The sequence below is a fragment of the Vulpes lagopus genome, chromosome 1, assembly GCF_018345385.1.
Source record: "Vulpes lagopus strain Blue_001 chromosome 1, ASM1834538v1, whole genome shotgun sequence".
NCBI lineage: Eukaryota > Metazoa > Chordata > Mammalia > Carnivora > Canidae > Vulpes > Vulpes lagopus.
The window spans coordinates 53,345,935-53,359,449 of record NC_054824.1 but is presented as its reverse complement, the minus strand read 5'-3'; the positions used below and the strand labels follow the sequence as shown (position 1 = coordinate 53,359,449).

General features: G+C 42.7%; 1 protein-coding gene across 14 annotated transcripts in view; it reads right to left on the bottom strand.

Moving 5' to 3' along the window:
* The window catches only part of PKHD1 (PKHD1 ciliary IPT domain containing fibrocystin/polyductin), a 477,526-nt gene extending 465,836 nt beyond the window's left edge, over window positions 1-11,690 (bottom strand). For 9 of the 14 annotated variants that reach the window (XR_005990304.1, XR_005990305.1, XR_005990310.1 and 6 more), the window contains exons 1-4: window positions 11,524-11,690; window positions 3,853-4,017; window positions 1,174-1,428; window positions 695-829 (exon numbers count right to left, since the gene is read on the bottom strand). Coding sequence is in view for 11 of the 14 variants with exons in the window: in XM_041771518.1 (XP_041627452.1) it covers window positions 695-746 (52 nt within the window). In the remaining 3 variants the exon portion in view is untranslated. Of the gene's footprint in view, window positions 1-694; window positions 830-1,173; window positions 1,429-3,852; window positions 9,951-9,981; window positions 10,043-11,523 lie in introns of those variants that run through there. The other 5 variants (XM_041771533.1, XM_041771526.1, XM_041771550.1 and 2 more) reach the window with 5 other exon arrangements.
* Window positions 11,691-13,515: the final 1,825 nt, after the last annotated feature.

Sequence of the window (13,515 nt, the reverse complement as noted above, 5' to 3'; positions counted from 1 at the left end):
AAAAAATGCTATCTATAGAACAATTTTCATTTCCTATATCAGAAAAGATCAAGGATAATCCAGGCCATGCTAACTCCACTTAGCTCAGGGCTTCCATGTGCAGTTATGTAGGTGGCATAATGCATAACCAAGGCTGGTGGGGAATCATTCACATCAGCACAATTATTTATAGCAGACCCTGCCAGATCAGCCCATGCTTATCCTTCAAAAGTGTATTAGATACTTCTAAAGAAGGCAAAAAACAAATGCCATAAAAAGACAGTGAGGATAACCAAATTCACAGAGAAAATTAGAGACATGATTTGAGAAAAGAAGAGTTTGATACCAACAGTCATTAACCGCTAAGACAAGATAAGCTATTCCCTTTGGGAAGATAAAGCAATAAGATCTAAAAAGAATTATATCACATGGCTTAAAAAGGAATTATAAAAAGAAGGTTATAAGTCATTATGAGAAGCTCTAGACTATAACAGCAACCTCCATTGGCCATTCAAAAATAAAAGTATATATTAATAACTAATATATAGCCTCAATTACTAAACAGAAAAAAATACTTTTTAAGCAGTGAAAATTTAAACGCAGAGCAGATACTTCAAGATTTTCCCCTGAATAATATTTTAAATACCGATAAACTAGTTCTCAATGTAACTTGTTGTGTTCTATCTATAATCCCTTCAGAATACAACCTACTCACCTGCCAGTAGTAGTATTTCAATACTCATCAGTGAGATCAGCCAGACAGTCATCCTGTCCACTTAAATCAATTCTCTCAAAATGGCTCAGACATTAAAAGCCTTTTCAATTTTGCAGGAGCAGTGTAGCTTTTGTGCTTTATAAAAAAATAAAATAAAAATTACTATCATTTTTGTTCTCATACAACTACTTTACCATGCCAAAACTCAGGAAATTAAAGAAGTGAGACCAACATGGCCCTAGAGTCTTCATGGGGACCTACCATCCTCCCAAGCTCAGAAGAAAAGGATAATCTAAGAATCTTGTATAAAATCATCCCTATTCCACCCCATCCCTCCTCCCACCAACTGATTTTATGCATGTTTGAGATGGGTAAATAATAACAGCCTCTTCAATTAATTCATTACTGAACAAAAGTTTAATTTTAAAAATACCTAGAATTTATTATTTTGGATATTTTTTAGATATCAAGATACTTACATAGTGATTGTGGAGGGGGGATGGGGAGGTTGTTTTGTTTTGTTTCTAGAAGAGTCTCCGTCCTCCAAGAAACCGATCAATACAAAAAAGTTTAGGATGCCTGGGTGGCTCAGTGGTTAAGCATCTGCCTTTGGCTCAGGGCGTGAATCCGGGGTCCAGGGATCTAGTCTACATTGGGTTCTGGGGAGGCTGTTTCTCCCTCTTCCTGTGTCTCTGCCTCTCTGTGTGTCTCTCATGAATGAATAAATTAAAAATCTTTGAAAAAAAAAGTAAAAAGTTTAACAAAGCAAATGTTAAGCATGGTACTGGGTTAAAATAAAAAATGGTACTAATGGGAATGATGGGGGAACACAGGGCCAGCTGAAGACAAAGCAGGAGCCCGAGCCTGAGACAACACATTGACAAGTCCTTGAAACAGGCAAAGGGACATTCCTCTACAGACTCAATTGCCTTGATGTTAATACTTCGCTAAGGGCAAAAGGCAATCTTAACCCAACCCTCAGGATCCTATAAATCTACTTTAACATATAAAAATTCCTTTAGAAATTTCCTTTATCTCTAAATCCCCAAGGTACATGTTGGCGATCATTTCCCAAGCACAGGGCCCAGCAATATATATCTGAAGAGTCTCATGACTAAGGTTTTATTAGACAGTAATAAGTGACATTTTCCCAACAATAGCTAGCCCCCTCTAGCTCCTGGAAACCTTTCTTCCAAAATTCCTTCGAGAGTACACTATCCTCAAACTCCTCCCAACTCCCAGGTATATAATCAGCCTCCCCTCACAGGCCCAGAGCAACAGCTCTTCCAGCCCACGGCTCATGTCCCCGTGCTTTAATAAAACCACCATTTTGCACCAAAGATGTCTCAAGAATTTCTTCTTGGTCACTGGCTCCTGAACTCACCCCATCAAACTTCACCTATATTCCAAAACTTCATCAGGAATTTGGGGGTAAACTGTCTTGTCCTCGCAGCAGAGGAGAAAGGGAGGGAAAAAAACAGGAAGAAAAAGCTGGACCCTCCAAAATAGACCTCCCAAACTGCCCCCCCCATGATTCCAGGGTCTCTCTACCCCATTCCTGTGGAATGCTGGCCCAGTTCAGCAGGTTATCTTCCTTAAATACTGCCTTTATTTATTTTTTTTTTTTAGGATTTTATTTATTTATTCATGAGAGACAGGGAGAAAGAGAGAGAGAGAGAGGCAGACACAGGCAGAGGGAGAAGCGGGCTCTATGCAGGGAGCCCAAAGTGGGACTTGATCCTGGGTGTCCAGGATCATGCCCTGGGCTGAAGGCTGCACTAAACCGCTGAGCCACCGGGGCTGCCCAAACATTGCCTTTATCATGCAGTTGTTCTCCTTAATGTTTTTTTTTTTTTCTTTTCAGTGCAAAACCTCCATTGTTCATAAAATGATAAGAAAAGCCATCAGTGGGGCACCCGGGTGGCTCTGACTGTTAAGCAAGCCCATTGCTAATTTTGGCTCAGGTCAGGATCTCAAGGTCATGGAATCGAGCTCTGATCTAGGCTCTGCACTCAGCGTGGAGTCCACTTAAGATTCTCTCTCCCTCTGTCCCTTAGCACTTGCTTTCTCTTTCTCTCTCTCTAAAATAAATACATAATAAATACATAATAAATACATAAATATTTTTCTAAAAAAGAATACTCAGGATTTTTTAAAGACATTTATTTGACCTTAGAGATATACTTTTTAAAGATTTTATTTAAGAGAAGCAGGAAGAAGCAGGCTCCAAGCAGGGACCCCAGAGCGAAACCCGATCCAGAGACTCCGAGATCACACCCTGAACCGAAGGCAAATGTTCAACCACTGAACCACCCAGGTGTGGCTTTATTAAGATTAATTCAGGGCAGCCCAGGTGGCTCAGCGGTTTAGTGCCACCTTCAGCCCAGGGCATGACCCTGGAGACCCAGGATCGAGTCCCACATCGGGCTCCCTGCATGGAGCCTGCTTCTCCCTCTGCCTGTGTCTCTGCCTCTCTCTCTGCATCTCTCTGTGTCTGTCATGGATAAATAAATAAAATCTTAAAAAAAAAAAAAAAAGATTAGCTCAGGTAGGGCACCTAGGTGGCTTAGTGATTGAGCCTCTGCCTATGGGCGTGATCCCAGGGAGCCTGCTTCTCTCTCTGCCTATGTCTCTGCCTCTCTCTCGTTTCTCATAAATAAATAAAATATTTTTTAAAAATTAACTGAGGTGATATATACAAAGAAATTAACACAGGGCCTGGCACAAAGGAGACACCTCAGGGATGTTAGTTTTCCTTTTAGGAATTCTCTATTTCCAACCCAAAACCCTGTCTCTGACTTCTCCAGTCGGCCACCATCTGGTCCCTGCCTTTCCAACTTTCCCTGCCATGACTCTCCAAAGTGACCCCTGCACTCCGCCAGATGATTCTCCCCATCACCTCTCAGACAAACCTTGGTCAGGTCAGCCCCTTCCTTGGTTCCTGCGGCCACCTTCTGCACTCCCTAAACTCTCTCATAGTGTAATTAAACCCCAGCCTTCCTTCACGACCTGCTCGGGAGCTACCTCCTCCATGGAATGTGTCCCCGGGGTCGTTCGTTTGCTGCCCCCTTACCCGTAAGGCAAGGAGAGATGGAGGCAAAGACAGACACACCACTCCAGGCTGGAAAGCAGCAGGTTCAACAAGCAAGGAAACTTACAGACAGGCTTGTCTTGGGCATCCTCAGTGTGAGTAGATCTCCTCACTTGCCTGCCACAATCTTCAACGTTTAAATAGAGGCCTCAGCTGGGTTCAAACTATGCCAGGCAGGTAGTCTCAGCCCCACATTCCTCTCTCAGGGCTGTGTCCTTGAAAATGGTTGTCACTGTGGGAAAGGTGGGTGGAGTGTACGTTTCAAGGACAGAGAAGGGGGTGAGGAAACTCTGATTGCCCAGGTCAGCTCTCTGGTCAACCGGAGGTCTCATCCCCTCCATGATTCCTCCTCCCAGCACTCCACCCCTCCTAACCATCTCACATGCCCCTTCTTCTGCAGTGTGCCCTGAATAGTCAGCAGGGGCTTCCACTAGCACCAGGGTGACTCATTTGGCAGCTATCCAGCTGCACTTAGAGGCAGATACTGCAGCAACACTATGGGCACATGCAAAAGAAAACATAGATTAAGATAATGATTTCCAAAATAAGTAATTTTTTTCCATCAAGAGCTCCATGATCTAAACCATTCATTTACTAAGTCCCCTAGACTAGGGGTCAATCACTCAGAGCACTCATTTGTGTCTTTGTGATTTAATTAGCAGACTCTAACAAGTATGAACATACAACATTCTATTTGGATAATGGCACAGGTGTCTCTTTTTGAGGCAATTATAATGACCAAAGCCCTCCTAGTGTGGGGGACAGTTTTTCTCGTTAGAGACATTTCTGTGTTCAGTAAGGACAGACTTTGCCAGTTATCATTTAAGGTTTGCTGGCAGAATGTAGTAAGGGTTTCTATGTGTGCTATGATGTCCTCCAGGCCAATGATGGGACAAAGGGTGGGCAAATGATTGTTCCAGTGGAAAATAGAACATGCTCACCTGGCCTTGAGGAGAAGGAGGTTGGTAGCTTTAGGAACTTGATCTGGTGCATATCATCTACCTGCCTCTTTCAATGGTGCCTGTCCCATCCCAAGCACAGTGTGTTTCAACAGGTCCAGCTTGCCACGGACAGTTGGATCCCAGAGGAGACTGAGTAGTTCTCATTTACCAGGAATGCGAAGTAATTCACCCATTCCAGTAACGCATCCCATTGTAAGCTCCAGCAGGTAATGCCCTTCCCAGGCATGATGGGGTTTGGTGTTCTCAGCGGCATAGCACTTTGATCCACAGTGAGAGATAGGGCAATGGCTACTTCCCATGACTTCCATATCTTTGCCATTTTGGGTGTCTCAGTAAAGGTCCCCAGTCTGTTATATGGAGCAATGGGACCTACCGATTTATCATTCAAATGTATTAACGCCTGGGATAGTATTTTAGCCTACCCAGTCAAATAATTTTGCTTGTTAGTAATTTAATCTGTTGCTTTAATATTAAATTTTTCCTTTCTACCAGTCCTGATGCTTGTAGGTTACAGGGGTGATGGACCCTCCACTGAATGTCATGTTCTTTTGCTCAGGCTTGTACATCATGACCTTTGAAATGTGACCTCCTATCATTGTCTGTTCAGTAAGGGTATCTGTACATGGTACTTAGCTTCTCTAATACCCTAACAATAACAGCCTGGTTTGTGCTATAACAGGGGATAGTTAGAGTTAAGCCAGTTACAGTTACCATATAAAACAAGGCATATTTAGAACCCTCACTCAAAGAGAGGGGACCATTATAATCAACTTGCCAATTCCTCGTTAGTTGGGAACTCCAGTGGATGGCCCCAGACTCCTGTAGTAGTTGTCTTGGGTGTTGTTTAGAACATACAGGAGGATATGCTGTTACTGCATTAACCAAGTCACTGTATTTCAGAGGCAATATGAATCCTTGGCAATATGCCATCTTATTTGGGTGCTAGGATGACTTCTCTTCATATGTACCCAATCTGCTTTATCTACTGATGGATCAGTTGCTACAATTTGTACCTGGGCTAGGGCATCAGTTTCCTGATTGCCACCGGGTGTCAGTGCCTTATTATGTGGGATGTGGAAGACAGTGAGGACTATTTCAGCTCTTGCAGATGAACCCAAATGTCTTTCCACATATCCTGACCCCTCAAGGGCTTATTCATGATCATCCATCCCTTGGCTTCCCATTATTTAAGCCATAGGATTCATCTCTTTGTAAAGTCCAGTTGTCAGTGCAAAGAGTTAACAGGCAAGATGCATAAGTGATCACCAGCCAAACCACTGAGATCAGCCCACTAGCTATTGAGTTTCCTTACGGTTTCCATCCAGATGGTGTCAGTGTTGGGCTGAATGGCAGCTGCAGTCTCTATAGAAAAGTTACCTTGACCAGACCCAACCCTATACATGCATCAGCAGGAATTTCTCCCATGTCCTCTCTTATAGGCTGCCTGGGCCTCAGGGGCTGCCCTAGGAGGAATGTGGGGAGCTCTGGAGGCTCTACATACTCTACATGGCCTAGTAGCACCTACATTTTTGAGACGGTGGGCTGCTTCTCTGCTGCAAACAGGCACACCACTCAAAGTGGATGTTTGAACTATGGCAGAGGTGGGTCAGTGAAACATATTTTTAACACATCTCTTGATGGGAATGGAAATTTCTACCATGATATGCTATTCCTTCATGTGAGGCTCTATCTGGAAGAGCATGGGGTATACTGCTAGGAGCTATTGCTCTATGGAGGTAAATTGGGTTTCTACCCCCTTCTAGAGCTGAGACTAATATCCCAGAGGTACTCTGTCCTTCCACTGTCTTTGTTAATTGTGCCCAGTCCATACCTTATGGAGCCACAGACATCTCTAATTAAAACAGGAGAGGCTCTGTGCTTTAACCTGCTTCACTAATATTTTCACTTTCTCAAAGGCAGCTTCTTGTTTCTATCCCCAGTTCTATATGTGCCCTTTCTTTACTAAGCAGTGCAAGGGATTGAGGTACTATGTCAGGTACAGAATAAACGTCCCCTCAAGCCCCCAAATCCATACAAAGGCTTGCATTTCTTTCATATTCTTAGGGGTTGGATAGGCTTGCATCTTATCAATCATAGCTTCCAAAATAACATACATTTTTCCCAACCAAACAACTCCCCAAAACTTTATGGCAATGCCTTGGGCTTGAATTTTCTGTGGGTTCACTGCCCATCTTCTTCCACAAAGATGTTTTAGCATATCCTGCAAAATGTCCTGCAGTGGAGACTAGTCCTCACATTTTAAATAATAATATCTTCAATGTAAAAGGCCCATTTTTATTGATGTGGGGAAGGAGAACAGGAACAGGTCCGAGATTACCATTTGGTAACATACTGTGGAGCTAAGCAAGTAGCCTTGGGGTAGTACCTGAATTATCCATTGTTGCCCCTCCCACATGAAGGTAAATTGATCTTGGGACTCTGGCCAGTGGTATACTGAAAAAGGCTTTTGCTAAGTCTGGAACAGCATGGTACATTCCTAGGACTGTGGCCAAAGTATCTAGGATGGTGGCAGTGTTGGGTACAGCCACATGGTTGGGGGGTACGACGTTAGTCAATTTTTGGTCATCCACTATCATCCTCCATGAAGCATCTGGCTTTTTTATTGGCCATAGAGGGCTATTGAAAGCATTACAAGCAGGGCATATAATATCCACTCAGTGCAGTTCTTGGAGAGGTTTTCTATTTCTTTGTGTCCCCCTCAATGTAAATTGTTTGACAATTAGCATTTTCAAGTGGGTGATAGATGTACCAATTTCCAGCTGGCATCTCCCCTCGGCACTAGTTTGATTCCTCTAACCTGAAGGCAGAATTCACCGATTATGGTTCGCAGAGTTTGACTTTGTGGGATACAGATGCCCAATGTTCTGTTATTGAAGAGATTAAAACTTTGTATCTTTGGAGTACCTGGATGGTGCAGTCGGTTAAGCATCCAACACTTGATTTCAGCTCAGGTCGTGATCTTGGGGTCATGATCTTGGGGTCATGAGATCGAATTCCCATGTGAGACTCTGCCCTAAGCACAGTCTGCTTAAGATTTTCCCTCCCTCACCCTCTGTCTCTCCCCCTTGTGCCCGTGTACATGCATTCTCTCTGTCTCTGTCTCTCTCTCTCTCTCTCGAATAAATAAATCTTTCAAAAAACAAAAAACCTTGTATCCTTGGGGGAAGAATACCCAATTTTTAGTGGCAAAGGGAACTTTCTAACCATAAACATTAGTCGTCTGTAACCCTCAGTGGCACTAAGGGGGCCAGAAAACTTCTGAGGGTTACCATGTATTAGAGTACATTCAGCTCCAGTATCCACCGGAGTCATCACCTTTTGATAATCTCTGAACAGTCAGCTAAACATGAGACCTCCAACATCCTTTACTGCCCCTCATCTGGAGGCAATCCTGGACTGCATCCTATACAGTAGGTGTGGAAGGCACCCAACCCAAATAGGACTGTATCCCTGAGGCCTCTGCTGGCGGAGCCAGGGCACCAGGGATGGTAGGGGCCAATGGAACTGGGCTTAACTATTGTTCAGGCTTTAAGGATTTCCCCCAGGCTGACCAACACAGCATTGGATTGCCAGTCAATTTTTTCAGGTGGAGTCCCATCAAACCACAGTTACATCCTCATTAATTTTATTAGACCCTTTATAGCCAGTTGGAACAGCTTTATAAATCTCCTTTCTGCCTCAAGCCTTTCCCACAGCCCATGCCCATTCTCAGGATTTTTCAGTTTCTCCTAGATCATCAATGGCTTGCCCAACATCATAAATGTCTTGTCCCACCTTTGGACTCAGCATGGATCTCAGTGTCCCATACCAGGTGCTAAGGGCACACTGAAGTATGTTGGCTTTCATCCTTGCAGTGAATGTGGCCTGATTGGGGCCTTCAAAGACAGGGGGATAGATTCCCTGTCTTATTTTCAATCCCCTAAGAATTTGTGATACCTTGTCTATAGATTTCCATGACACTTTGTGCCCAGGGAAAGTCCCCTTGTTAGGCTAAGCCTCCCTACAGGCTAGAATAATCCAACCTATGAGAAACTGAGTCCCTTGAGCCCCTGAACATCATGCAGGCACTGCTAGAAGGCAAAGTATATGGCAACATTGCTCATCTTCTCTGTCTCCTGCCTGTTCAGAGAAATGACACGGCCCCCTGTATCTATCCCATTGCCACACTAACCATGCCTGAATACTTATCCTTTGCTGGAATTTGGCATCTGTATCAATAAATTCAGTAGTGGAGTATGTTCTCTCATCCTGAGTGTTTCCTGAACTGGTGGCTGCTCCAGCTGGCTGGGGTTGCTGTTGCTGTGCTTTTGCTTTCCTTTGTATCAGAGGTAGGATGTCATGGGTCACTTTGTTTCACAACATCCCCCTCAACATCCTCCTCCTTGCTCTCCTCACTTCCACAGGGATTCCACCTCTTAGCATCCCAATCAGGCTTTGTCATAAGTGCTGGCATCTTAATCCATGGCATTTTGTGCCCTCCTAGCTTTGCAAAAGAGCACACAAAGTTCTCCAACTTATTATCCTTATTATCCTTATTATTATCCTGCTCTTCCACTTTGTCTGTCAGCCACAGGGCCAGCAGAGTAGTGGACACCTGGACATCTTTCTCTAATGTGAGCTCTTCTTCCAATTTCTAACTTTTAGCTTCCACCTGTAATTGGACATGGGTAATCTGGCCAAACTGCCCACAGCAGACAGCCCACTGCGGCAAATATTCATTTCTTCTCTCTGCCACAGGGTGGCACATACACTTCTTCTTTTAAATTATTCATTCTTCAAAGAGGTCTACAGCCCATTCTTCTATTTCCACAATCATCTCTATGCAAAGGTCCCACATAGTATTCAGTAAATTCTAATTGGTGAATATATATATTAAAACTCTATGCCTGGTTTACCTAATCTGAAAGAAATGGCTTTCACACATGTAAGATGAGCAGAATCCATGGAAGTCCAGCTAAAAAGCCATATGCCTTGGATAACATCGTAATGACTGCTCTACAGAGGCTGCTGAGCTCCCCCACCCCCTCCCGGCATACCCAAGTCAGAGGACAGACAAAATCCTCTGAAATATATTGACACTGAAGTTTTCTAAAAGTTACAAAAATTCTACTGGATATTTATCCATAGAATACAAAGACACTAATTTGAAAGGATATAAAAACACTAATTTGGAAGGATATAAGCACCCCTATGTTTATTGCAGCATTACTCACCATAGCCAAATTGTGGAAGCAACCCAAGTGTCCACTGATAGATGAATATATAAAGAATATGTGGCATATATATAATGGAATATTACTCAGCCATAAGAAAGTATGAAATCTTGCCATCAGCAACATGGATAGACCTAGAGAATATAATGCTAAGCAAAATAAGCCAGTCAGAAAAAGATAAATACCATATGATTTCACTCATATGTGGAATTTAAGAAACAAAACTAAACAAAGGGAAAGAAATAGACAAACCAGAAAACAGAGTCTTAACTACAGAGAACAAACAGTTGGTTACCAGAGGGGAGTTGGGTGGGGGGATGGGTGAAGTAGGTGAAGGGGATTAAGAGTACACTCATCTTGATAAGCACTGAGTAATATACAAAATTGTGAATCACTATATTGTACACCTGAAATTAATATAACACTGTATGTTAACTATACTGGAATTAAAATTTAAATTTAAAAATAATAACAACGAAGTTTTAAAATTTTACAGAATTAAATGTGTATATTACTAAATATATGTCTCATTTACATTTTTAAGAAAACACTGAGACTAGCAAAAATAGTTATACCATTTCAGAAAATAGAAAAGTCACAAAAAACTCCCAGATAAAAGAATAGCTGCTTGAAACTTAGAATGAACTTAGAGGAATGTCCTGATTAAGGTAACCCAATATATGAAATAATCTATATTTTATTAAGCTCCACAAACATTTATTATATTCCTAGTATATGCTAGGCACTGTGCTAGGAGTTGGGAAAACAGAAACAATCTGAGTATGTGCCTTCAAGTCCCCAGCAGGTGGGATAGAAATGGAGGCTACTTAACATTTATGAAGGGAGATTTGTGATATCCAAGCGGATTCAACAAGTGTTCCTATAAGTTGCAAAATTCTCTACATTTTTACAACTATTTGGAATAGAATTCTATTTTAAAACATCCGATGTTCAGAAATACATCTACTGCATAGGGAAAGGTACCCAGGAGTATTTGCTACTCAGTCAAAAGAACAGGATCTGACTTGCCTATTATACCCAATGGAATATCCTCAGCACGGGAGAGTCTATTTTCAATCTGACGGCATGATTTTAATATTTTCTGCTTCCTAGTTCGGAACAACAGAAGTAAATACTTAACACATTGGTTTTCTTAAAGTTCTATCCTCAGACCTGCATCTTTTCCTCTAGAATGGAGCAATCAAAGCAATAATAAGTGTAATTTTTCTCAACATGATGAATCTACTTATTCTTCCTAAGGATAAAGTCAGCCTCCACTTAATTCTCTTAACCAGAGAATTTCCAACCAAACAAGAGCTGTGTGCTTTTGGTCAAGTCTCTTCTCGCTTTGTCTTTCTCTGCTCCCATTCCTCCCCTTCCTCTTTTCTTCCCTCCTTGTCACCCTCCCCTCCTTTGGAACTCAGAGACAGAGCAGTAAGGTTGCTAATATGGATCCTCCATTTCCCTTTGTTCACCAGGACATTGGCAAGAGGTACAGTATCTAGAGAATGGAGAGCAGAGACATTTCTGAATTGCACGTACCTTTTCTGCTTCTGTCTTGTTGTAACTCATGGGAGAGATGATCTTTCCTTTCTAAATAATCTCATTTCTCTCTGATAAGAACCCATGGCCGTGTTATCTGGTTAGAGCCCAGCCTGTAGCTACTGTACAGGTCACCCCTCGTGTTGGACTGTAACTCACCTAACTCGTTTGTGTCCTGGCCAAAAATGCACCAAAATAAAAGTTCAGAAGTGACCATAGGGCGAGTTTAATGATTAACACAAGCTACTTAGGCTTTTACCTCCGGGACTTTTATTAATGATCAAAGACTGTCTTACATTTTTCTCCACTTACTGCATGTGCCCAGACAAGAATTTTAAGTAAAAGTCCACCCAGTGAGACATACAGGCACTCAATGATTGAAAGAATTTGCCAGTAAGTCAGTGACCAAACACAGGGCCCAAGACAAAGGGCCAATGGAGGGCTAGTCCTCTTTTCATCAAGAGGAATGATTTGTGAGTTCCCTGCTATGGGCTGACACTCTCCCTACAGGGGTGTGGGGCTAAAGAAACAGAAAAAAGAAGTAATTTATTCAAAGTCTTCCTAAGAAAGGGCCCACTAGCCCTCTTTGTTGTACTTTCCTCCCTCCCTTCTGACCACACTTTCTTGACCAAGAAGATGAGGTCCTTGACCTCTACTCACCAGCTTCTAGTAGGACCAAGACCATGGGTCTCAGTCCTTGGTTTGACTCCTGATAAAGAATCAGAGAATAGGTCCAGGAAGTCAACACCAGGCACTTTTTTCATTGGTTCATGTCTGACCTCTCTGTTTCTGTCCTACCATCCATTCCAATATACATCACCAGCTTCTTTATTGCTAAAGGTTTCCAGAAATTAATCTCATCTATTCTTGGGTAAATAGCCTCTAATAGATATTTGCAACTCTTCTGGCCAGCTTTACTGTCAAGATTTTATTCAAAAGCAATCCAATTTTCCTATGGGTGGATTTACTTCTCCATTCTTAATCAAAAGAATCCTAATGACTTTGGCTTCTGTGCTCTAAGAGCCTCCTGGTGGGCAATCAAGCTCTACTGTTAAAGAAATGAAGAGAAATGAGCCATTTACTGCTCTAAGACCTTGGAGTAACCCTACAGGGAGTAATATACCGTCTGAAGCTTGGGGACCATCAAGTACTCCCCTTTGTGAGTTCCCTGGTCCACCTGAGATCCTCAAATCTAGGTACAGATCTAAGTCTGCCAAGCAAACACAATCTCTAGACATCTAAACATACTCCAAATTCCCTCATAGAGAAAATCTAAATAAAGTCTTGAGCTCAGGTCTGTGACTCAATGTTGAAAACAAATGTTCCTCAGAAGACAGCCTGACCCTTGTTCCCCTGCCACCGCAACACAGGTAGCCATGCCCACTCCCAGACATTGACACCATCCTACAGGAAGCCATATCTATGAGAGTTTATGAAACCTTGGCACAGAAATTTTTGTTCAGGGCTATGAAGCAAACTCAGGGAGGTCAAGGGAGAAAGTCATTCTCTGACCCTTTTCTATTGGATTCTAACATCACTCTGAATTCCTGGGGACTAGCAGCTTTGGGAAGTGGGGGGAGGGGGGCCCATGAGAAGGCACTTTACAGATCCCCAATTATGGAAAGTATAATCAAATAAGGGTCTAGCTGTTGTGCCCTGAAGTTCATCACCACATTTGGCCAAGGCCACACTCTATAGGCTGCTCCCAACCAAGGAGTGAATGGGACAGGGCTAGCAAGGTACAGGACTCCTCTCATAAAGTCTTTGGCTTGAAGGCTCCCCAACAATCTTGCAGAACCTTCCTTAGATTAGATAGCAGCCTAAGATACTTCTATCCACCTCTCCTTCACTTAGGATCAGTCTGACAACTCTCCCAGCCTTGCCGGCTCATCCCTGTTTTCTCTCTTTAGCAGTTCCCCTAGTAAAGTCCTTGCATTTAATCCTGTCTTAGCATCTATTTCTCAGAGGACTCAGACTAACACAGGTACACTG